The following is a 27,026-nucleotide window of genomic DNA, read 5'->3' on the forward strand; positions in this document are numbered from 1 at the left end:
TAGCTCAGTTGGTAGAGCACTTGCCTGCAAAAGGCAAAGGTCCCGAGTTCGAGTCTCGGTCCGGCACACAGTTTTAATCTGCCAGGAAGTTTCATACCATATGTAATGTTTCTCCATTCCAAATTTAGTCTCATTTCTATGATATCATTTGTAAAGTCAGACAAAGCATTTGTTGAAAGACTTTTGTCAAAAACACTTTCTGTACTCCATTACACAATGTCTTCTAAAAATTTTTTGGGAGTGGACAAAGGAGTAGATAGTTCCAATTCAAGGACACTTCCTCATATCAGCTTTTAAAGATCAATATTACTGCTGCATATTTCAATATTTCAAAAACACACACTTACTGACTGACTGATTGAGTTTAATTGAGTTTGGACTCTGTCCCATGAACACAAGATTTCAGTAGGTTAAAAGATAACCATAACCATATTCTTTTCAGTGATCTAATGATTTTTTATGTCCTCTGTGACGGTTGAATTGTCAAAACTGATGTCTACAAAAGAAATATGCGGTACCTGTCTAAGTAGATCTAATGACCCTGCTATCAGTGGTCCATTTGAAGCCCTTGTGTGTTCTGCTACTCTTAGAACAAAATAATTGAATTAATTTGTCAGTGATTTGAATCTAACATCATCTGTCTTGAAGCAATGTTATCAGATATTCTCGTATCATCTGCTTTACAGGTTTTATTCATTTTCAGCTTAATGATGCTTCAAACTGCCTTTGATTTGTTGACAGAATCATCTGTTTGTTGTTTGCTGTGAATGGATTTTCTTCTTTGATGGTAATGTGAACAATTTTGCAGGACTGTTGAGGTTTACTTTTCCTCTGCTTTGAATAAACCTGTAACTCCACTGTACAAGATACATGTTCTACATGTGTTATTAATACTTTCTTTTGGCTCTCACAGTAACTCTCCTTCCCACATTTGTAAAGGAAAACTGGATCAATTAATGCTGTAAGAATATTTATAGTAAATATTATATTTTTCATAAAGTATGTACTTTCTCTAAGAAGCTGTAGTTGTTGCTCAAATTCATGCAGTATACATCTGCACTCTTAAGAAAATTGTCATTGTCTACTTATATGACTGCCTGTATGATGGATTTGTTAGTTTCCATGTAAAATGCATTTTGTGCTGTAGAAGAGTTCTTCGTGCAAAATAAATGGAAGTTTCTGCAGAAACGCTAAATTCACAACTACTCTCTCACTCTCTTTTTTCAAGCATTTCAGTTTGAGAGTATTAAGTAATGTGCAACAAATTAAAAATGATGAAAAAATAAACTACAGTACAGTATTTATATGTAAATAAATCTGAAGTGAATTGAAACTTTCAAACTGTGAAATCTTTGCATATGTATTTTGTAAATTTTAAGCTCTAATGTTTCTACTTGGCAGGTCATAAGAATGGTGTGTATGACATCCTGATGTCCTGAAACAGAATTATTTAGGGAGTAATTTCAGTATTTTTTTAAAGATTGTTTTAAGGATAGTCATGTTGTGCTGCAAACACACACACACACACACACACACACACACACACACACACACACACACACTGCTAGCCATTACAATTTCAACACCAGGAAGGATAAAAAGTAATAAAATCTTACATATTTGACATTTACAGAATAGGAAGAATTTAGTACACAGGGCTACCACCTCTGGAGCACACAGCAATTCAAAACCAGCTGGGTTTCGAGTCACACTGAACTTGGGAGACAGGTGCATGGATGTTGTTCCATACTGCTCCAACTTTGTGCTACAGTTCATCAGTCATAGTGGCTGGCAAATAGTGGCATACCAGTCTCTCAGCAACCAACAACCAAATGTTTTAAATGGATGAGAGGCCTGGAAAACATCCTGGCCATGGCATCAGTGAAACTCTTCTGTATTGATATAGGTCAGGACAGCATTGGCAACCTGCCATCTTGCATTATGTTACTAATCAAAAATGTCACAGAGACCTCAAAGGTGGGACACAGGCCACAAATTTTAGAATGTCATAAATGTAAAGGCTGCTTTCCACATTAGCAACTACGCAAAAAAGAGATAAACATTTTGTATATTCAGTAGCACCTCTTGCCAGCTGCTGTGCCCATATGATGATAATAAGTTCAATCTGGTGACATTAATTCTCATCTGAGCCTTTATACATGTATACATGCATCATGATGCTTTACAGAGAATTAGGTCCTGTCTAAAAAACATGACACGGCCCATTCCTGCTTCTGGTGTTGTCATGAAGAGCACCACTGTCAGCATGCTGGTGATGCATAGTGCTCCAGACGTTTTGACACTGTCCATGTGGATACTTGTTTGCTATAAACAATTGACTCAGAGTTACATGGCGTAGTTATGTGATCCTTCATGTCTGAGCAAACAATATGAATGTTCTACCTGGCTCTAGTCTGGTTGGTGAATTGAAATCCTGCAGTATATTGGGTATGGCTGTCACTGATCCACTGATTCCATTTTCACATGACAGTCATGAGATCTGAACCAAATCGTGAAGCAGTTAACTGCAGACTCGATAGGCCAAGATTCTACCACTCCTGAACCGTGACACTGACATTTCTTCTTCTTGCACTAGACATAAAACAATCTGCTCAAAAACAACCAACATGTGATTTTTAAGTGAGAAATCCAGTGCATGAAATTCCACATAGGAAGAATATAGATGGTGTTACTCCTACCTGCTTTGTGGGGTTCTACTGAAATTTGCCTACCTAAGTGTGTAATACAATTCATGCCAATTTGAAGTTCGCTGTATGAACCTCTGTGCTGTTCCAATTGTAATGGCCTACAGTGTACAAGTATTTTTTTTAAAATTTTCATTGTTTTGCTATCATAAAGACTTCTTGAGTTGTAGAAGACATTTTGACTTATTTTGTTGCTTATGTAGCACTAACAGTAAAACATAGTTTGGCTAAAATGTGACTAGTTTGCCATCTGTTTCATTGGTTTCAACTATATTATCATTATTATCATGCCAGAAAAGTGCCATTCTGGGTTCTACAACCAACAAGACTCATTGCCACTGAGAGCATACGCCGTGCTCAGGAGCGGAAAGAAGCAATCAAACTACGACTAGAAACAAAGAGGCTGCAGCAGGAACAACAGGCTGCTGCTGAACAAATGAGGTAATGACATGTTGAGACATGATTACTTTTATTTTTTAGTAATTTATTTGAATTAATTTACTCCACTTCAGTTATAGCAAGTTATTATATTTTCAAATCCACATTCATTCTCTCATTTTTGACTTGGGATGCACTGTCTAAAATAGAGTTGTGGTAAAGATACACAATTTTCATTTAGAATGAGGTGACGTCAAATCCCTATACAGACATATTAAGTTTTCGTTGGTTTCATAAATACTGAGATGATTTCTGTAAAAAAAAAAAAAAAAAAAAAAAAAATAAAAATAAAACATAGATAATTTCCTTCCCCTTTGTTTTGCAATGAACCTCATTCCTAATTGTTGTTGATGGTATGTTAATCTTTAATCTACCTTTTTATTTGTAGTGGAAGAGTCTGAACATTTTTTTTATCATCTTCAGTACTTCAAAATAATTGATTGTACTACTTTACATAGCTGTATGTCCTTACAATGAGATTGTTAAATGAAATGCACTGTATTTATCTCAACATTATTATATTAAGTACTACTTTTGGCAAGGCAATATGCTATTTTACTGTCGATTCCAACACTTTTCCCAATAAGGCAGCACGCACCTGTCACTTAGAGAACATACTGCTAGTAACTATAACAAATAATTTTCCTTTAATCTAGCTTGGCTTCACTCATATATTCATATCATGGTCAAAGTCACTTTAGCACAGTGGTTTTCAAGCTTTTTGATTGTAGGGCTCCCTGAACATAAGGACCTGCAGCTCTTTTTTTCAAAAGACACCTGACTCAAAAATCTGGGGAGTAAATAAACTTAAGTTTAGAAAAAAATAAGTAAGAGTTATTATTTCTTTAGTAGCTGTTGACATAACACATTTAATGTTGTTACATCTTATTCTTGCAACAAAATTGATGAGAACGATGATCATCAGTTCTTCAAATCTTGGCACAGATTAGGAAATTGTGAGTCACATCTCTTTCTCCAATCTGTGTTTTGTACTGAAATTAAATTTTCACTCTGCGGCAGAGTAGGTATTGACATGAAACTTCCTGGCAGATTAAAACTGTGTTCTGGACCAAGATGAAATGAAATAAGACTGTAACTCAGGACCTTTGCCTTTTGTGGGCAAATGCTGTACTAACTGAGCTAACCAAGCACAAACTCACAACATGTCCACACAGGCTTATTTGTATTTTGTACTGACAACTGACAGTGCTGCAAAATGTGCCTCACGAAATAGGATGTTGCAAAAGGTATCAAAACTCAAGGGGCTAGTTATTTATTTGGAGATATTTCTGTTTCACCCAACTTCAGAACTCAAACAGTGATGAGGAAATGAACTTTGACTACAATGTGAAGAAATATTAATAAATTGTTCTTGTTCTTCACTGGTAAGTACTGATGAAAGTTCTGTAATGAAAGGATGCTTGATCCAGTTGCATTGATCAGCTTCTTCTGTAAAGTGTTTCAGAAAGTAATCACTGAATTCAGTTAAATGATCAACAGATGAACATTTCAGTTATATGTGAATGTAGTCATTTCCGGTGTATACTATTGATGAGAAGCTCTTGTGTTTCCAGAAAGGTGGCAATGTTAAGATACTGCTACATTTTGAGGAATGTTATACTCATTGCCTTCTAACAAATTGTGCGGATATTGTAATGCTTATACTAGTTGTGCCCCCTCTCCACCTGCCAGTGGCCAGACAGCTAGTCACTGTCCAGTTGGCAGTGGGGAAGGAAGTGAGGTTGCAGTGGTTGAGGTAGTGGGTGCATGGGAGGCTCCCTTCGAATCCATGTTTTGGTATTCCAGATATGTCTTGGATGCTGGACAGTGCTGGGAGCACTCTCAACATATTTCTGCTAGCACAGATTTCTATGCTGAACTGAGTTGGTATGCTTTGTCCTTAGTGACCATATTCTTATGAAACCTTATATTTATTATATAGCCAGTTTCTCAGCATAGCATCTTGGTGTTATGAAAATCAAAAGTGAGGTCTTCCTTTATACTCTGCTCTACTGTCACTGATTTCCCTTGTGTCCCATTCATACATGCCTGAAGTGATGTGCTCCTTGCAGTGTTTCAAAATTTAGTGATGCATTTGCCTGACCTATTGTGGTCTCATTCACAAGATACACTATATATCCAAGGCACATTCAGTTTCAGTGAGTCCTTTGCAGAGCTGATGTACTCTTTTGCCTTAGGAAGTGGGCAGAAAGTGGTTTTTATGGTGGATTTTTCAAGCAACCTTGCAATTTTGCCTTAGAGTGGTCCCAAATAAGGAAGGGAAGTGAGTCTCATTGTCTTCTTCCTCTTCTCCATGGTTTCTGCATCTTTTCTCCTATAGAAAGCCCTAGTACTTTGTGCTTCATTGAGCCCATTTTTGTGAAGTCCATCCTTCAACTGTTGTAATTTGGGTGGGAGACTTTCCTTGTCACAAATGATGCATGTCCTATGTACCAGTGTGGTTAGCACTGTCTACTGTTGCAGTGGATGGTGGCACTTCATTGAATGCAGATACAGCCTCTGCTGTTTTCTTCCGTTGTACTGCATGGTTTAGTGTATCATCTGCTTTCTTCTTTATTAATATGTCAAAGACAGGGAGACAACCATTTTCCTCTATTCCCATGGTGAATGAAATGTTTTGATGGATGCTGTTGAGGTAGTCCAAAACTTATCCAGTACCTCTCTGCCATGCTCACACACCACAGAAGTAAAAAATGGATCAAATGGCTCTGAGCACTATGGCACTTAACATCTATGGTCATCAATCCCCTAGAACTTAGAACTACTTAAACCTAACTAACCTAAGGACATCACACAACACCCAGTCATCACGAGGCAGAGAAAATCCCTGACCCTGCCAGGAATCGAACCCGGGAACCCAGGCGTGGGAAGCGATAACGCTACCGCATGACCATGAGCTGCGGACACCACAGAAGTAGTCTCAACATAGCAGAAGAAGTGCTTTGGTTCATGGCAAGCAGTTTGAAGGGCCGGCCACCTCCTCGAAGTGTTCTATGTAAAGCTTTCCAATCCTAGGACCAGTGGGGGTCCTGTGGACACACCATCTATCTGTTCATAAAACTCTTCATTCCATTTGAAGTAGGTGGTCCTTAGTGCATGTTAAAAAAGTTTAACTATTTGTGGCTCAAAATGTTGAGTAAGGAGCGCTAGAGAAACTTGCAGAGGTACTTTTGAGAAGAGCAATACAGCACCAAAGCTTATGAGCAGGTCATCCCCTTGTTGTTGCAAGTTCTTATTTATTTCCATAACATTGGATGCGTTTTGCATGTGGTGACAGCAGTGTCTGATGAGGAGTTTTAAAAGCATCAATAGATATTTGACCAGCTCATAATTGTGTGAGTTGACGATGTCTAGTATTGTCGGCAGAGCGATACTTCCTTCTGGATTTTGGGAAGTCCATACATGTGTAGTATTATTTGTGCCATAGGATACAGCCACTTATTAACTTCCCCTGGTAGGTTGCGTTCTTCACAAGAAAGACAATTTTCCTGGTCACTGTCAAGTTTCAGTCCTTGAGCTAGCTTGATCCTTTATCAGGTTTAGCATAATACCTTGCTTTATTGTTGTATGGAAATTCAAGTTGCATCTTTTAATATGTGTATTCAACCTTATTATATGTAGCTATCATGGCTGCTTCTTCTGTCTGTATGTGGTAAGTATTACTGGCAGCTTAATTTATGTAAAATTACTGCATGTTATAAAATAGTTTACCTGTTTCTTTACTGATTTTATAAAATGACAAGTATGTGCATAATAATTATTTGCTGTAAATGAATCTGTGCTTTCTGTTCACAGAGCTTGCATTCATTGTATTGCTTGCCTGTGATTGTTTCACTTACAAAAAAATGAGCAGTCTAAAACATAATTTTGATATTATCACAGAAACAATTTAACTTTCTTTCTTTTAAGTTGCATTTTTTCCAGTCACAGCCTTCTAAATTTGTTTCATATGTCCCTTTCACTGAATCCATGACTGAAGATCGTAAAATCAGGCTGTTGTTCAATATAAATTAAAGATGGAGAAAGTTTAGGCACAAGGGGAGAAGTCTGTAAGCGTAATAAATACACGTGTGTGTCAGAGAAAGCAGATACAAATTGTCAATGCTGCTACCAAAATGCTTAACCATTCCTTTATGGTGCCCAGTGCTATTTCCTGAATTATTATTGAGATAATTTCATGAAATATCTATCTTTTCAACTGAATCTTCTTGGGATCTGTGATGTAATTCATTTGAATGCATTCCTCCAAATCGTGGAGTACTTGTCCAACATATTACTACTATTTGTTAAACTATTTTGTACACACATGACAATTCTAGATCATATGTTAACTAGTTATATCGAGCTCAGAACAGATAGCTGTAGAAGGAACTAGCACAGAAACAATCAACTGAAATGAAGTATATGAGACAAAGGATGTACATTTTAAATTTACTGCATCTTTAAGTAAATTTATTTGCCTTAAAAAGCTGTTTTTCAAGTGAAAACTGTGAACTTTTCAATAACAAAAGCCATTAGAGTACCATGTGGCAGAAAGAGACAACTATACAAACTAGCCAGGGTAAATACAGATTGAAACTGCTTTTATATTTTAGAAGATATTTTTAGCGATTGAGAAGAAATGCAATAAAATAAAAACCTTACAAGTAATTCCACAGATTAAAAATTGTGAAAATAAAACAAAGCAATAACAAATTGTAATTATTAGATCATCTTGTTATCAGAAAGACTTTTCTACTTCTCTTTTAACTAACTAGACAGTTCATGACACCAAACATATAGCAGGCCTCTTTAACAATTACTTTCTAAATGTAACTGAGAAACTCGGCATTGTAAGCTCAAAAGATAAAGCTTTGTAGTACCTGTCTGTCAATTAGTATCACAAGCATCCAATCAATTTGAGATCATTACAACTTCACCCTGGTCTACCAGGAAAATAATTTACTCTCTCTTAAAATACTGTACCCAGCCATATACTTAATGCATCACTTTCATGAGATAGCTTTCCAGAAAAAGTATGCCATAATTTAATAGTTCTTTAACAAAGATAATAGAACTGATATTAATAACTATTGATGAATTTCAGTATTAACTTCCTTCTCCAAAGTTTTATGAAAGGTAATGTATTTAATATGGTTGATCATATCAGCAACTTTAAGATTCTAATCAATTTTTCTTAGGCAGTTAAGGTTTATGATCTTTGAGATACAATAAGTAAGTGTTTCACTTGATATTTAACAAATAGGAAGTAAATGTGTATGTAACTCCCATGATACATCTTCTTCTGAACTGTGACAAATTGATTCAATTGTGGGACTTAGCCCTTGCTAAGTGTTAATGGCGTGCCATCTTACAGTTATAAAGCAGAAATAGTGATCTTTGCTGATGATGTGAGCATCATAATAAGCCCAACAGATGTGCAACTACAGAAGGAACAGTAAATGAAGTAGTCAGAAGTATTATTGACTGGTTCTCAGTGCATGGCTTATCCTCATTAAATTTAACTCAAGCAAGATATACCATCGTCAATAACAATATTGCATGGGGGAAAAAAATATATAAAACTGATTGCTCAAAAGCCTTTAATGTGCGTATTTGTCAGTGCTTGAATTTGAAATCACTTGCCAAAGAGCTTATCAAATGGTTAAGCTCAGCAACACATACTTTAAGTGTTACTGCTGATTTTGGTCAGAAAAGCATTAGAAAATTAGTTTACTTTGCATACTATCATTAATTCACGCCAAAAGGGATAATTTTTTGGGCAATTCCTTACACTGATATGAAGTATTCATTGCACAGAATTGCGTTGCAAGAATAAATACACTCCTGGAAATGGAAAAAAGAACACATTGACACCGGTGTGTCAGACCCACCATACTTGCTCCGGACACTGCGAGAGGGCTGTACAAGCAATGATCACACGCACGGCACAGTGGACACACCAGGAACTGCGGTGTTGGCCGTCGAATGGCGCTAGCTGCGCAGCATTTGTGCACCGCCGCTGTCAGTGTCAGCCAGTTTGCCGTGGCATACGGAGCTCCATCGCAGTCTTTAACACTGGTAGCATGCCGCGACAGCGTGGACGTGAACCGTATGTGCAGTTGACGGACTTTGAGCGAGGGCGTATAGTGGGCATGCGGAAGACCGGGTGGACGTACCGCCGAATTGCTCAACACGTGGGGCGTGAGGTCTCCACAGTACATCGATGTTGTCGCCAGTGGTCGGCGGAAGGTGCACGTGCCCGTCGACCTGGGACCGGACCGCAGCGACGCACGGATGCACGCCAAGACCGTAGGATCCTACGCAGTGCCGTAGGGGACCGCACCGCCACTTCCCAGCAAATTAGGGACACTGTTGCTCCTGGAGTATCGGCGAGGACCATTCGCAACCGTCTCCATGAAGCTGGGCTATGGTCCCGCACACTGTTAGGCCGTCTTCCGCTCACGCCCCAACATCGTGCAGCCCGCCTCCAGTGGTGTCGCGACAGGCGTGAATGGAGGGACGAATGGAGACATGTCGTCTTCAGCGATGAGAGTCGCTTCTGCCTTGGTGCCAATGATGGTCGTATGCGTGTTTGGCGCCGTGCAGGTGAGCGCCACAATCAGGACTGCATACGACTGAGGCACACAGGGCCAACACCCGGCATCATGGTGTCGGGAGCGATCTCCTACACTGGCCGTACACCACTGGTGATCGTCGAGGGGACACTGAATAGTGCACGGTACATCCAAACCGTCATCGAACCCATCGTTCTACCATTCCTAGACCGGCAAGGGAACTTGCTGTTCCAACAGGACAATGCACGTCCGCACGTATCCCGTGCCACCCAACGTGCTCTAGAAGGTGTAAGTCAACTACCCTGGCCAGCAAGATCTCTGGATCTGTCCCCCATTGAGCATGTTTGGGACTGGATGAAGCGTCGTCTCACGCGGTCTGCACGTCCAGCACGAATGCTGGTCCAACTGAGGTGCCAGGTGGAAATGGCATGGCAAGCCATTCCACAGGACTACATCCAGCATCTCTACGATCATCTCCATGGGAGAACAGCAGCCTGCATTGCTGCGAAAGGTGGATATACACTGTACTAGTGCCGACATTGTGCATGCTCTGTTGCCTGTGTCTATGTGCCTGTGGTTCTGTCAGTGTAATCATGTAATGTATCTGACCCCAGGAATGTGTCAATAAAGTTTCCCCTTCCTGGGACAATGAACTCACGGTGTTCTTATTTCAATTTCCAGGAGTGTACAAGCTCAGTTACACCTAGAGTATCAGTAACTGGAGGGGACCCTATCTTGGGATGAAATAGGTGCATTGCACCCAGGCACTGGCACCAGGGCGGCACCAAAGGCTGAGTGTATGATCAGTCACTAAGCTAATTATTAATTTGTAAGCAAAACTAATAAGTTGATAATTGTATTACTTATGGGTGTCAGATCCCTGTCATATGAGTGGCAGGCTTCTAAACACTCAGGAATCACTTTTTTAAATGGGCACTCATCATATTGACATTGTTTCCAAGTAGACTAACGAATTTATTTTTTGTTACTGTTGAACTACTGTTGAACACTGTCTCTGTATTGAAATTAAAGCAGTTGTGAAGGATTTTGTGAATACCGCAACCTGTAAGTTAGATTTTCTTTAAATAAGAGATAGTCCACAAAGTAAGTTCCATTTGGTTATATAAAACAAACGTGTACAGATACAGAAAAAAATATTTATTGTACTAAAATATACAACTGCAAACCACTTTTCTACATAGCTTCTGAAATTTTGTAGGCACTTGTCATAGTGTGGTGCAAGTTTTTGTATTCCTTCTTCATAAAAGGCTGCCACCTGTGTATTCAACCATGTGGTAACATGTTCTTTCAGCTTGTCATCATTGTTGAAGTGTTGACCACTAAGGACAGATTTTAGGTGTAAGAAGAGATGAAAGTTGCTGTATGGAGGATGATCAAATGCATACCAGTAAAATTCCTGTAAGAGTTGTTTGGTCATGTTCATCACGTGAGGTCGAGCAATATCATGGGGGAACAACAACAACAACAACAACAACAACTCTTTTTGACAGTAATCCTCGGCGCTTGTTCTGTATTGCATGGCGCAATTTCTTAATGGTCTCGCAGTAACCATATGCATTTGCATTGATTGTTTGACCTCGTGGTAAGAAATCAATCAGCAAAATGCCTTTTCTGTACCAACAAATGTTGCACATGGCTTTTTGAGGTGTCAAGATTTGCTTAGGCTTAACCTTCATTGGTGATAAAGTGTGCCTCCATTCCATTGATTGCTGTTTTGTTTCAGGGTTGTTGTATGATACCCAAGTTTCATCCCCTGTAACTATCCAAGAAAGAAAACCATCGCCTTCTTCATTGTAGCATGTCAAAAACTGAAGTGCACTGCCCATCTGTTGTTTTTACTGTGCTTCAGTAAGAATTTTGTGTACCCAGTGTGAGCAAAGTTTTCAAAATTTCACTATATCTGTAACAATTTCATGAATTAGTGATTGTGAGATTTGCTGAACTTCCATAGCAAGGTCACTAAGTGTAAACTTACAGTTGTGCTTAATCATATCTTCAATTGTGTGAACCAGTTCATCATTAATCACAGACGGATGTTCACTTTGTTCTTCATTGTGCACTTGATCACATCCTTCATTCAACAGTCTAACCCATCTTCTAACCAGTGAATCATTCATAGCATTTTGTCCCTAAACCTCGCAGATTTACCGATGATTTTTTGTTTTGTTTTTTGTTTAATATTCTTTGCATTTAGGAAACGAATCAAAGATCTGATTTCACATGCAGCGGTATTTTCAATTATGGCTGATGTTATAAAGAAGCACTACAAAGCACATATGGGCAGCAGTGATCTGAAAATGGCATACATGTCTTGAGTCAGAGTAACTGCCACACGTGCTCGGAACTGCGATTTATGGATAGAAATAGAAATGGAACTTAGTTTGTGGATGGCCCTTGTATATTTGTTATTTTTGAAATTAAACAACTAATTATACATTTTAGTGTTGTATGTGTGATTGAACAGGATTTGCTTTTGTATAAATCCTAAAATCCTTTGTTCACTGATGTTAAAGACTAAACTGAGATTACAATAATTTGATTCAAAGAAATGAAGAAAATTTTTCTGCAGTAGTGGACAGCACGCACATATTACATATAGATTGCATGCTGACTTAACAATGAATATCAGGTTTTTGTGTATGATTAATTCAAAATATTGTATAATATAATGCTACAAATTATTTTTAATTTCTTTTGTAATAAAGAACATAATTTTTTATATTGTTCCTCACACGTTTACTAGTCACTACTGGCTGTGAATATGAACACACCAAATAAGTTTCAAATGAAAATATGAACATAAATTGCAAGCTACTGTTGCTGATTTTGGGTTTAAGGAGATTAAACATCTGAGGTCATCAGGCTCCTGTTCACCTTCACCCCCCCCCCTCCTCCCCCTCTCCAAGGACAGAATTGATGAACGCCATCTGTCTGCCATAGAGTAAATTCTTATACACGTGTGTATCTGAAGTGGCACATGGGTCTTAGCCCAGTTTTTGTCTATTGGGATGTGGAAACCACTTAAAAACCACATCCAGGTTGGTCGGCATATTGGTGGTTGTTGTAAATATGCCAAGTGGGCTTGAACTGGAGCCAGCATATCTCTCCATCCCAGAACTGGGTGCTTTATGCTAACAGCTTTCTAGGTGGGGTCATAAACTGCATATTTTTCTACATATGGCTTATAGACAAACAATTTCAAAAGAATTTCAAAAGTAAATAGTCTACTTTCATAATTTTCATTCACTCATTTATTGATCATGTTCTCCACACCTCAGGAGGTTTGAGGAACACCTCAAGGCACTCATTAAGAACAGAGAAGTGACTCTTAGAAACATGGTCTCCATACTGTATTAGCAATACGTCACCATTCTACACAGTATTAGTAGTACATATGCCAGCTAAATGTAAACTAGTAACTTAGCAAGAAAGCAATTACCATAAAGCAACTACTGTGAAAAAAGCTACCGCTTCCTCAGTTGCAGTAAATAGTTGCTGTTCTATTGTTAGTGTAATACTGACTTATACATTTGTGTTATTCAAGGAAATTAGTTAACTGCATCTGCAACAACAGGTCTATTTGCAGTATATTGCTACTTGACATGACTTTGCAATGAACGTTGATATTTGTTATGTAGTTAAGAGTAGTTTTCAGTCCTTGGGCCTGGTCAGATAATTTGTAGATGCGGATAATAATGTTTGTTCTTAATTTTCGTTTGTGTCAGCAAGGATTTATGATTGCTTTCTTTATGTTTGATGGGAACTTGATGGTGTCCTTTACACCAGAATATATAACTTCACACACACTCAGATCCAGTACTAGAACTTGAGGTTGTAATGTTCCTACACTCTGTGATTAGTTGTATTCCTGTGATACAATCTGTCAATATAACCTTCTGTTTTTTGTTATCCATAGAAGAGGGATGCCATTAGTAACATAACATTTCAGTTTGCCAAATAGAATTTTATTGTTCACATTACACAGGCATTGGCAGCACCACAAAATATACCTGTGGAATAATTTACCTTTTTTTTACCTCTTCACTTAACACTTCTGGGCTGAGATGCCATGGTCCATACATAAAACGCTCCCCTGACGTTTCGCCTTCTGCAGTTGGAGGTGAAACGTCAGGGGAGAGTTTTATGTACGGACCACGGTATCTCAGCCCAGAAGTGTTAAGTGATGGCAACACCTGCTGTGAGAGCCTTCGTTTTCTTTACCTCTTTCTCAAAGTCATTTGTGAGGCTTTGTACAGATTCCATTATGGATAATTCTTTAGAAAACCTGAACTGTGAAGATAGTTAAAAAATTATGCTCGGAAATGTGCTAGTGTTCTATCATATGTTTCTTCCTAAAAAACTTGAAAAGATGAAAGAAGGAAATGGGTTTCTAATTAGAGATAATATATTTATCTTCATTTTTTAGATTGGCATTGCTTCAATGTATTTAAATTTCTCAGGAAATAGGCCCCAAGTCATTGATTGATTACAGCATAGACTTTCAGTTGTCTTACCAAGCCAGTACAGGATTTTAATGCTAATACTCTGTTAGAAATACCACAATTGTCAGCAGTACTAACCCTTTTTAGTGACGTAATGAATTTTATAATTTCTTTAGGTATTGTATTTTTGAAAGTAATGCTAATTGGTGGCGCAAGTAGTGTCAGCTGAAGTAAAGCTAACACAATTGTATAGTAGGTTATTAGCAGATGCAATACTTGCTAACACAGGAATTCAGTACTTGTATTTTATTCATCTCATAACATATGTTTTACAGGCCATCTGTCCTATTGTACAGGAGACAGTTAAAGTTTTATCTTATACTAAATTGTGTAACACTATTCTCATGAATAAAGTATTATGCCTAACAGAATAATTTTATTAAATTGTGTTTCCATGAACTTTAATGAGAGGGATTAATTTTGGAATGAACCTCTAATGAATGTATTAATTTTTTTTCTTTGGTGAGAAGTTTTCAGCAAAAAAAAATGTTAATTTCAAATATGTGCAGTGAAGAGGTAGGTAATATTATCAGCTTCTTGAATAATGAACAACACAATTTTCTCTGAGTGTCAGCACACATGTTCTTAATGATCATTTTGCAATAACAAGATTTGTAATATGTGCCTTGAATAACCCCCTTCCCTGCCCCACCCTCTCCACCATCCAAGATTAAACTGTATCTAATTGTAGACTCAAAGAAATGTGATATAACAGTTTTTTGCTATTCATGACTGTTATCCTAGATTGTATGTGCACTGGAACAGCAAGTCTGTTTCGCTTAGTAGATAAATAATGTATGTGTATCTACTAGTTTAAAGTTCTAATGTACCAATTAAACTTCTTCCTTAACTTTATTTTGACTACTGTCACTAATTTTTGACTTGTGTAAACACAGCCTTTCAAATGTTAAATTTAAGACCAGTTTCTTGAAACTATGCTTCTTGATTTTTTATTTGTTTATGACACCAACAGAAATGTTGTGTTTTCATTTTCAATGAGTACCAGATTACCATATGAAAAATGACTGGTTTGTACTGATAGGCGATTTATGTGAAAGAGAAACAGGATTGATTCTAAAATTGAGACTTATGGGACTCATTTGGAAATTGTACTCCTTTCATATGCAAACTTTTTAGTATTAAATGTCATGATTACTCTTTGTTTTCTGTTTATCAAATGAGATTGGAGCTACTGCAGAGCACTGCATCTGATGCCATTTCTGTCTAGTTTATAAGCAGTATGAAGTGCTTCTGTGGATCAAATGATTTTATAAGGCCACAGAAGATACCTGCAACTTCATTTCTTTTGTCCAGTTATGAGCTGATATTTCAATGAATTTTTTCAATTGTATTCATAGCATTTTTCCCTTTTTGGAATCAGTATATTGATGTCTGAGGAAACATTGTATTTTGAAATATTTTTTTGAGTATTTTCAAACATTTTGAATAATATTCTAAGGATAGAGACATGTCTTTTTGTTAATATTTCGCATCTGCATACTTAAGTACCTTTTGGTTATTCTCATGATTAATTGATTATGCAGCTCTGCATTTTAAAATCTTTTTAACAATGTTTTGGTATTGAATAATGGTTTTTATACTTTTGGAACATTGAAGGCGAGCATTTAAACAGTTCCTCACCATCAAGTAAGATTTTCTTGGAAATGAGGACAATGATTTATGCTTCCACTTCCATTCATAGATATACATCATATGTTGGTAGGCATATTATTTTTTTACAAATTAGTTCAGAACTGTCAATAATTTAGAGTAAACAATGGAAAAATAAACCAATAAGTGACAGTTCCAGGTTTTAACTGTTTAAGGAAGAAATGTTTTACAATTAGCTGTTTAACCATGATCTTCTTTAAGGGTAGTGTCTCTTTTCATAATTTCCAGTTGTATATGTCTTGCATATATATTTGAAGGCATTACCATTATTATTGATTGCATGTGCAAACTGGGGCATAATACCTAATTTAATGTGCATTGGAGGAAATATTTTGGAATATTTCACAAGTGGCTCATGTTTTACATTGCGGAGCCAGCAGACAGAGATCTTCAGAGTGGCCTTCTTTCAATTGCTCACCCTGTGCATGACTGCTCCATTCACACAAGAAACAAGAGTGTTTGGTGTAACATTTATAAGCCCAGTAACAGGCTTATCATCCTTAACATTACCACATGCAGCAAATGCTTAACAGTTTTATAAGTTTCTTTCATGTGAATGGAAGGGGCAACAGAAATAGGCCCAAGAAGATTTACCTTGTGTAGTAACACACTTTTTAAGCTTGACTGTGAGGAGTCAACAAAAGGTCTCCGCAGAGAGATCTGATGGCCTCTCTGTGTAGACCGATTTCACACCGAGCAAACCATGGACTCACGCTCAGAGAAGAAAGATACAATGTGCTGTTCCCTTTTTCTGTACCATGCAAGAGTAGCTCTGCATGTAAGAAAATTTTTGGATTTGAATCTTGATCCTAACACTTTTGCACTTTCTTTTGATGAGTCTGTTCATGGAACAAGTCATTAAGTTCTGGCTCTGTAAATGGCTCTGGTAAGGTGGCACTATCACTGGACCCAAAGTCTTTTATGAAGTCTTTGATATTTATTCATTATTTAAACACAATATATGTCCCACAAATAAAAAAAAATAAAAAAACACACACACACATCAGCACTACTTAAATAACCACACAAACCCATGATTATTGCTCGACTGCAGTCAGAAAATTTCATTAATGGACTTCACTTCTTCTTCTTCTGCATATATAAATAACACACTGTCATAATGCAACTTCCTGAAAGAACTAAAAGTATATCAAGCTGTTGTGAAACAAAATATCAGGCTATGATGAAATCCTACAACAAATTTAAATATATCAAGAGGCTGTGCAATAAAATACCATGTTGCTGCAAATTTCTTAAACACATATTTATAAAATTTACAATTACTACAAAACCTGATATGGTAGATATGATGTCTTGTGTTTTTGAACTAAAAAAAATTATTCATCATTTGACATAGATGCCATTCTGAGATGTGATATTAAAGACAGAAAATTTGCTATTATATAATGCACAGTTTTAAACACTTTGGTGGGTATTCCATCTAATCCTGTAGAGTTTTCATTTTTGAAGGAAAGACTAGGATTTTGTACATCCTGGTGGGAACATAGCTAAATGCCAGATGGGTATCACTATTATGGTCCAGGCCATTGAAACTTACTGTTTTGATATAGACCACTGCCTTAGATTTTGCTGCATTTATGAGAAATTTGTTGAAGCATTATTATATTTGTACAGGGTTCACAATAGTAGTATTTTTTTTATTTTATTCTTGAAATTTCTTGGCAGTTAACTGGTGAACCATATTCTGATTTAATATCAGACCATGTTACCTTTGACTTGTGCCTGTGTCCTAAAATAAATTTATGATCTGAGATTGTTTGGCAACCTTCACAACCTTTTTAAATACAGATGTGTAATGTCTCACATAGTCAATAAAGTCTGGGTTGTTAATGTGTTTCAGTTCTTTATGTAACTCTTTTTTTCTCTCACTAGATGTTTTTATGTCTGGAGTAATCTGTTTAGTTTACCTTTGGCTTTTTTATGCCAGGTCCTAGGTGGTAATTCATTGAATACCTCTAGAAAAATTCCTAGAACTGATCATAGTTGTCAGCAATTGACATACTATGATCTATGAGTAATTTTGATGCATTTATCTTATCATGGAACAGTTTCAAACTGTTTCTGCAAATTTTCCTCTTATATAACCTTTCATTTCATTTATATCTAAAAAGAAAGATGATGAGAATTACCAAACAAAAGCGCTGGTAGGTCGATAGACACACAAACAAACACAAACATACATACAAAATTCAAGCTTTTGCAATAAACGGTTGCTTCGTCAGGAAAGAGGGAAGGAGAGGGAAAGACGAAAGGATGTGGGTTTTAAGGGAGAGGGTAAGGAGTCATTCCAATCCCGGGAACGGAAAGACTTACCTTAGGGGGAAAAAATGACAGGTATACACTCGCGCGCGCGCGCGCACACACACACACACACACACACACACACACACACACACACACACACACATATCCATCTGCATATCCACAGACACAAGGTATTTATTCCTGACAACTGAATAAACAATGCAGAATGCTTATAAATTCGTAAGTCACAGAACTTGTTTTTAATCATGTACTTTGTTAACATTATGGCTGTGCAGTTAGTATAATGGGCATTATCTCTTATCAGTTCGCAAAAGTTTAGTTCAAAACCAGGGACCTGGGTTAAGTCAATGAACATTTTTTAGCCACTGTTATGACATCACACATTAAAATCAACTTTAATTGTAACATTTTTTGTTCTTTCTTTCTTAAGTTTTTCTGCAAAATCGGAGTTTGGAGAAGAAAATTTTACTTGTTGTTCTCCCTAAAATACTATGACTATTGTATTGATATCTTTTAGCTAAATGCAACACCTTTTGAAAAACCACTTGTGACATTAAGACCAGTGAGCTCACTAAGCAGTTATGTTCAAAACAGAGTTTTTGGGTTGAGCATTGTGTGACTTGGTGAGTTGCCATTTAGTGGTCGGCTAGTGAGTGGACACTGGGCAGTGTGCCTGAGTCATTGGAGTTATTGAAGCAAACTACGTATGTAGGTAGGGAGTTGCTAGGCTGGCTGCAGCAGCTTAGCTTAAACTGAGAATGTTCACTGTAAACACTGAAGCTACTTCCAGATGTGCTGTGAAAAATCTAAATACAGTAATGAACTCAAGTTAGAGGTGTGACCTCAGTAAAATTATTACCATCTGTATAAAATCATAATTAACAATGTTATTACCATTTATATTAAAAATTGTTTACAAAATGCAGACAGGCAACATACACTTATGACATAAAGTTGGATAGGGCTTGATGTCAGCTAGAGAATGGTGTTGTTTAAATTATTGTTAAAAACAAATTGTTATAAATAATTTGTTAGATAGGTCACAGCATAGTACCAAAACAAAGATTTCTCCATATGTACAAAATGGTTGTCTTCAGCATCAGTGATTTGTACCACAATCATGATGTTATTTAATAAGAATTTTGATACATAACATAATGTTTCTAAGTTTGTCATTTGAATAGCGTAGGGCTGCACTTTAGGAAAGCTGTCCATTTGACCAGGTACTGCTGTTCCATTTGTGGTGTATAATATTTAAATAAAGCTAGTTATTTAGTTACAGCATGTATAAAATTGCATAAAATCAATGTCAGACTGCAAATCGACTAAAAGTATATGTTGTGTGTTTGCAATCCTGTAATTAAGTGTAATTTTAGAAATGTAGTCAATTTGTGAGTTGCTACATTGAGTAAAGCAGTTGGCCACATGACCAAGCTTTTAAATAGATAGACAGAGTAGGGATCATTATCTTTTGGTCATCTTCTCTTGGCAAGATTTGTGTGGCCAGAGAGCCACTTGAGCTCAGAAATATTTTGATGTGCACCAGTTTGGAACTTAAAAATATCTTGATGTATACCACTTTGGGACTTAGGAATATTGCGGGATTCTAAGTGCTAGTGGGCTTAAACTCATAGTTGGGCTATTAGTGACAGAAATTTTCAGTCATAGTGAGTTTGTTACTGTTGATGAACTTCAGGACTGTGGTGCAGTTCTGGTGATTTGATGTATGATTCCATGCCTTAGTTTACACTCATTACAGCCTGTGAAGACACTGCTTGCTCTGAAAAGTCACTCACTTTCATTTCTTGTTTATATATTGCTTGCTCTGAAAAGCCACTCACTTTCATTTCTTGTTTATATATTGTGTTCAATAACAATGTGAATGAGGTCACCATTCAGAATAAATTTGTACCTGATTTTAATAAATCAGTAGTCAAAATTAATCTTTTAGTTGGAGCCCACGTTATTATACTTTAGTATAATAATCTTCATGACATACCTTTAATATCTGAAGGTAGCTAGGGTAAAATACAAGGAGTGAAAGGCTATTTAAAACTTATCTAGAACCAAGACAGGAGCCAAAGGGCATGACGAAGGAGTGAGACAGGATTGTAGCCTTTCCCTGATGTTATTCAACATGTACAATGACCAAGCAGTAAAGGAAACAAAAGAAAAATTTGAGGCTTGCTGATGATACTGTAATACTGTCAGAGACAGCAAAGGGCTTGGAAGAGAAGCTGAATGGAATGGACAGTGTCTTGAATGGAGGAAAGAAGATAAAAATCAACAAAAGCAAAACAAGTATAATGGAATGTAGTTGAATTAAATCAGGTGATGCTGAGGGGATTAGATTAGGAAACAAGACATTTAAAGCAGCAAATAAGTTTTGCTATTTGAGCAGTAAAATAACTGATAATGGCCAAAGTAGAGAGAATATGAAATGTGGGCTGGCAATGGCAGAAGAAGCATTTCTGGTGATTTGATGTATGATTCCATGCCTTAGTTTACACTCATTACAGCCTGTGAAGACACTGCTTGCTCTGAAAAGTCACTCACTTTCATTTCTTGTTTATATACATTTTTGTTAAAATTGAATATATGTTTCAGTGTTAGGAAGTCTTTTCTGAAAGTATGTATGTATGGAAGTGAAACATGGACATTAAACATTTTAGACAAGAAGAGACTACAAGCTTTCAATATGTGGTGCTACAGAAGAATGCTGAAGATCAGCTGGGTAATCACAGAACTAATGAGGGACTGAAGACCACATCAACAAAATTTTCAATTTATTTATTAATTTATTTGTTTAACTCACTGATATGTCTATACTAAATTAATGTACCTCATGACTGATCCATGTTTCCATAAGGGGTTAAAGCAACAGTCCACGTTTACACCTCTCCTGTTCAGATGAGCCATATGCAAATTTAAGGTCATACACTTGGTCTTTTGTTATTAGGTAGCAATAAATTGGTCTCAGCTAGTGATTAATTTCTTATTAAATTGTTACTGTTCCCCAATAGCACACTCCTCATTCAAGCTGTCAAAATCTTTTTTTTGGTTGTAACTTCACCGAGCACCCAGAAGCACCAAAAAAACTATTTGGGATCACTTCCTTCTTCTTCTTCTTCTTCTTAAAATTCATGCTTGCTTATTTTTCCATTTGTGCAGTTTTCTCTACACTTTTTTTGATTCTAGGATACTGGAACTTTTGTTTAATGTCACTTGGTAATAATGACATGCTATTACTCTATTTTCTACTAGTTAACTTCATAGGCCTTTAGTGTATTTTGCAATGAATATGACATGAATGACTATAGTTATCTTGTATTTTCGGTATATTATTACATACAATGTTTTTTTTTTTTTTTTATTTTGTAACTCTTTCACAAAGTATTACATCTTTGTTTTCCTAGAACAGCTCATGTTTTTACTCACACATGTACTTAATTTCTCATTCATTCCTGAATTTTTTATTAAAATGTGAGATAACACAGACATAGTATTGTCCACAGCATTGACCTTGGCATAAAAAAGTATCAGGTCATGAAACACTGTGCACGAGAGATACTTTATTTTATGGCCATATTTATAGAATAGACAATAATAAGCTCATTAAAATACTACTCAAAATTATTCATTCAAAGCAGTTTGAAATCAGCTTGTTAGAGGAAACAAGAGAATATTTATGAGACATGACCTTAATAGTAGAATACTAGTAATGAAACACAAATTGATGGCAAAGCTAAAAGCAGAATGTTAAGAAATGGTCAGAAGAATAGTAGAAAAAATAGTGAATTCATGAAGAAATGGGAGGATGTGAAGGCACACAGGATTAAGCACATTACCAAGTTTGAACTGATCTCCAAGAAAATAAAATGAAAAATGAACAAGCATGTTCCCTGTCTGTCAGTCTTGTTCCATGCTTTCAAATGATACTTGCTATGTAGACAACTGTTTTCTCCCAGTGATATTGCTGATTTTATTTCTGAGGGTGTTTTGTGAAGAAATCTGAAATTTTTACTTGTGAATATAGAGATAAATGTTATTATCTGTGGTTATCTGAACAACAGTGAAACATGTAAGCAGTGACTTAACTATAGACATTTAGATATAAAGCTTTTCCTATTCTTATTTAGCAGACTAAAGGGGGAAAATTGGTGTTAATTTGGGAGATAGTTCAAAACTCTTGTTTCTAAGAGGAATAATATGGAGATTGTAACATTAATATCTGATTTTTTTAACAAAAATTTGCTGCTTGACCTTTACAAGAACATATTCATTTTGCAAGTAATTTAATTTGTAATAATAACCCAGAAAGCATTATCAAGAGTTAATATTTGATCAGATAGTAAAATAAAATAATGTTAATACTTAACTACAATGCCCAGTAAAGAGGCCCTGGCTTCATTAGCATAAATTTATACCCTGATGACTTTTATTGTGATTTTCAATTTACCAAAAGAAGGTAAAATATTTGACACAAATCGAGTTGTTGACAGATTTGATTTTCAGTGTAAAATTTCATACAAGGTCATGTGGAAAAGTAATACCTCTGATTTTTTAAAGTGACAATTCTTAAAGCTTTTTAAATAAAACAAAAGAAAGTTATTATCATTGTACATCTTTATTTTTGATGTCTACAGATCTATATATTTCTCAACATAGTCATCCTGGCAACAAACACAAATCATCCAACAAGAGACCAGTTTGTTGGTATCCTTGTTGTAGAATGTCTGGCTTTGTTGTCAGAGCCAGAACTTCACCTCCACTACCACCACTTTATCACTATCAAAGTGAAGTCCTGTAAGCTGTTTGTAAAGTTTTGGAAACATGACACACAAATGGGGTGTAGTTTGGACTGTGCGGAGCATGATCAATGACAGTGAATTCAAGGTGTTGGACCATTGTGATGTTGCAGCATATGTGTGTGGCCATGCTAAAGGAGAGGTTACCCCATGTGTGGCCAAACTCTTCAAATTTGAATTTTGATTACAACATACTCTGTCTCAAGCACCAGTATAGTAACATTACATACTGCCATGTTACACTCTGCAACTTGGATCCCTCTAGTGGCAGACAGCTGCAAGTATATGGACATGAAGAATGAAGATGTAGAATGTTAATAACATTAGTCTTATTTAAAAAGCATGGAGAGTTATGACATAAAAAAATTTGGAGGCATTACTTTTCAGCATGCCCTCATAAAATAGATCACTCTACAATTTGGAGCCCTTTGTGGCAGATGACTGCAAATATGTAGACATAAAGAATAAAGATGAATGTTAATAACATTAGTTTCATTTAAAAAGTTTAGAGAGCTATCATATAAAAGCAATTATAGGCTTTACTTTTTGGAATGCTCTCATAAAATAGGTCTTTTTAACATTAATGTACAAATATGCAAATTACTGCTAAGGTGCTTAAGTGTTTTAACTACTTCATTTGAAAAAACTTCGGTGTTATACTAACATTATTTGCAGCATCACATCAATTTATTAATCATTTAACAATCATTATGTATAGGACTGTGTACAATTTCGGTAGTCAGACTGAATATTACTAAGTACTTTTGTAGAACATCCTAACCATTCATTTTACATGAGAACAACTGCACCACATAAGTCCGACTACTTCTTCTCTAAATATGACAATCTTGCTTCAGCCAATCCCCAACTTAAAAATATGCCTTGTAAAATATTAAAATTTTATGCATTTTACAACAGCATGCTTTTATTTTTGATAGGCACAAAATTCATAATTCTTTCATACAATATTGAATAATGAGACAAAAGTGTGAAATATGGTCACATAATAGTAATAACAATAATAATAACACAATAAAAGTATTAAGTTCTTTACTAATTAGATGTATCATGTAGTATAAGAAGTCTGAGTCTGTTACATTACTACATACAAAATAATTGTATTGATTGTGAACAAGATTTTCATACTGCATTTTTTGTCTCACTCCAGCTTGTAATTTCCTTTAAAAGTCTGAGGCACAGTTGTCCACAGAGTTGATACAGTGTGTAACCTGTTTAGGTTGGAGGCTGAAAGAGAAAGAGTGCATTCTCTGCATGAACTGGTGTGGACACAATATAAACGGAAAGTTTCCCGTCGACTCTTGCTGGATCCACTACGTGCTCTTGTTGCTGAAAGTCGTCAGAAACAAGCTGAAGCCTGTGTTTTTGCTTCTCGTCTGTTGCTTAGGAAGTACTGGAAGGCATGGAGACAAATTACATTTGAGAAACTGAATGTGCTTTCAGAAGTAGTGCGCCGAATTAGGATGAGGCGTGCTTTTCAGGCGTTTCTTGAGGTAATTATTTTCTGCACAATTTTTGCTCATATTCAAGTATCAGTTTACTTCTAAATTTTAGCCTCTCTTACAAAGTGAATGGGATTGCACTGAATAGAATGTTTGTTTTTGTATGTAAGTGTAAAATATGAGAGGTGTTACATCATTGAATCTATTGTATTCTAATAGTAATATTTTAGTGTTTCAAAATACACCAGTATTTCAAAAATAAAGTGCATTCATTCACAATATTAATTTAGCTTTGAAGGAATAATTACTCATTCTGTAGTCATGCACAGATACACAGACTCTGTACCGCTAATGATTGGATCAGGAAACACGGCAGTGATTTTACTTAACAGTGATTTTACTTCAAACCTTCGCAGTCTCTGGTTCTCAGTTCGGTTATCACAGCTGGGTGGCATAGTAGAGATTAATGACACGCAGTAGTGCAACATATTTGTGGAAAGACAAATGTAATACATTTTACAGGCTAAACAATGCTTAACATGACGCAAGGTTGCCGCATTTTCTGAAATGACTTTGAGCTATAATACTTGCAAGGAGAGGTCCCCAGCAGTGGAATTGACTTTTTGAAACAGTCTGATGGTGATGTAGGTTAAGGTCCAAAGAATCACACCCTGCAGCCATTCACCCTGGAAGGCCCTCATTGGTAAGCAATAATAATAATAATAATAATAATAATAATAATAATAATAATAATAATAAACCCCGTGGAGGCCCAGGAAAAGAATAGGCCTCCGGTATGTTCTGCCAGTCGTAAAAGGCGATGAAAAGAACAAACCACTAATAGGGCTAACCCCCCCCCCCCCCCCTTTTAGTGTGATTAGTTGGTTCAGGACAGAACTAATGAAGCCTCAGACAATCACTGTCATGGTCGGGGATGACGCTTGAACCCTGTGCCCGTCCACAATGGTAACAACACTGCTAGCCACACGGAAAATGATTTAAATCCAAATAGAGGTGTTTTGCAGGATATTCTTCCTGAAACCACCCTAGAAGGAAAACAAAGACAGATGATGAGATGGTCAGATGAAGTTAACCGACACCTCATGTTCTGTTATTACCAAGCAACAAAATTAGGAACCAACACAACTGGATACAGATCACAAGTATACACAACATTTATTACCAGATACCCAGAATTAAAATTTTTAACAGAACAACGACTAGCTGATCAGATCAGTGTAATAACAAAAAATAACAGGATACCACAGTCAGAATTAGAAAACATCAAACAACAAGTACAACAAATACTGGAGCACAATAATGTGCAATCAGAAGAAGAAGAAAAGACAGTAATGGACTCAAACATCCCAGAGCAAACAAACCAAGAACAACAGGCATCAATTACACAATCAGAGGAAAACAAAATCTTAAAACAGCCACCAGAACAAGCACAAATAGAACACAAAATGACACACATGTTAGATATAGAACAAAAATTTCAGCTGACATATATAGAATACAAAGACAAAAATACAGACATTAGACCATTATTGCATAGACCACCAAATAACCCACAACGAAACAACAATAACAACTATCAATACAATCATACACAACAAAATAAATGAAAATACAACTATGGAAGAGTTACAACTACTGGTTTATATAGGAGCACTCACTACACTAAATATACACACTAGGCAGAGATCAGAACCAACCAACACACAGAAGAAACCCACAAAACCAGCATGGCAACACAGGCTGCAGATCAGAATAGAAAAGCTGAGAAAAGACATTGGACAGCTAACACAATTTATAAGAAATGAAATATCAGAGAAAAAACAAAAAAGGTTAGGTAAAATCTCGCAACAAGAAGCGATAGAGCAATTAGATGAAAAGAAGCAAAAATTACAAGCATTGGCCAAACGACTTAGAAGATACAAAAAAAGTGAAAATAGAAAGAAACAAAACCAAACATTCAACACAAATCAAAAGAGATTTTACCAGACAATAGATAACACACACATTGAAATAGACAATCCACCAAACATAACAGACATGGAACACTTCTGGAGCAACATATGGTCAAACCCGGTACAACATAACAGACATGCACGGTGGATACAAGCAAAAACAGACACATACAAGATGATACCACAAATATCTGAAGTGATAATTTTGCAACATGAAGTCACCTGAGCAATTAATTCTATGCACAATTGGAAAGCCCTTGGAAAAGATAAAATAGCAAATTTTTGGCTAAAGAAGTTCACCTCAACACATTCACATCTAACTAAATTATTTAACAATTACATTGCAGACCCATACACATTCCCTGATACACTTACACATGGAATAACTTATGTGAAACCTAAAGATCAAGCAGACACAGCAAATCCAGCAAAATATCACCCCATAACATGCCTACCAACAATATACAAAATATAACTTCAGTCATTACACAGAAATTAATGACACATACAACACAGAACAAAATTATAAATGAAGAACAAAAAGGCTGTTGCAAAGGAGCACAAGGATGTAAAGAGCAACTGAT

The 27,026-nt window shown here is 36.3% G+C and overlaps 1 protein-coding gene across 1 annotated transcript in view; it reads left to right on the top strand.

Annotated features, from left to right (window-relative positions):
* Nucleotides 1-27,026, top strand: part of LOC126092290 (uncharacterized) — a 93,184-nt gene that overhangs the window by 38,030 nt on the left and 28,128 nt on the right. Inside the window, exons 4-5 of the mRNA XM_049907809.1 lie at nt 3,000-3,146; nt 24,247-24,520. Coding sequence (XP_049763766.1) covers nt 3,000-3,146; nt 24,247-24,520 — 421 coding nt within the window. The remainder of the gene's footprint in view (nt 1-2,999; nt 3,147-24,246; nt 24,521-27,026) is intronic.

The sequence above is a fragment of the Schistocerca cancellata genome, chromosome 7, assembly GCF_023864275.1.
Source record: "Schistocerca cancellata isolate TAMUIC-IGC-003103 chromosome 7, iqSchCanc2.1, whole genome shotgun sequence".
NCBI classification, from domain to species: Eukaryota; Metazoa; Arthropoda; class Insecta; order Orthoptera; family Acrididae; genus Schistocerca; species Schistocerca cancellata.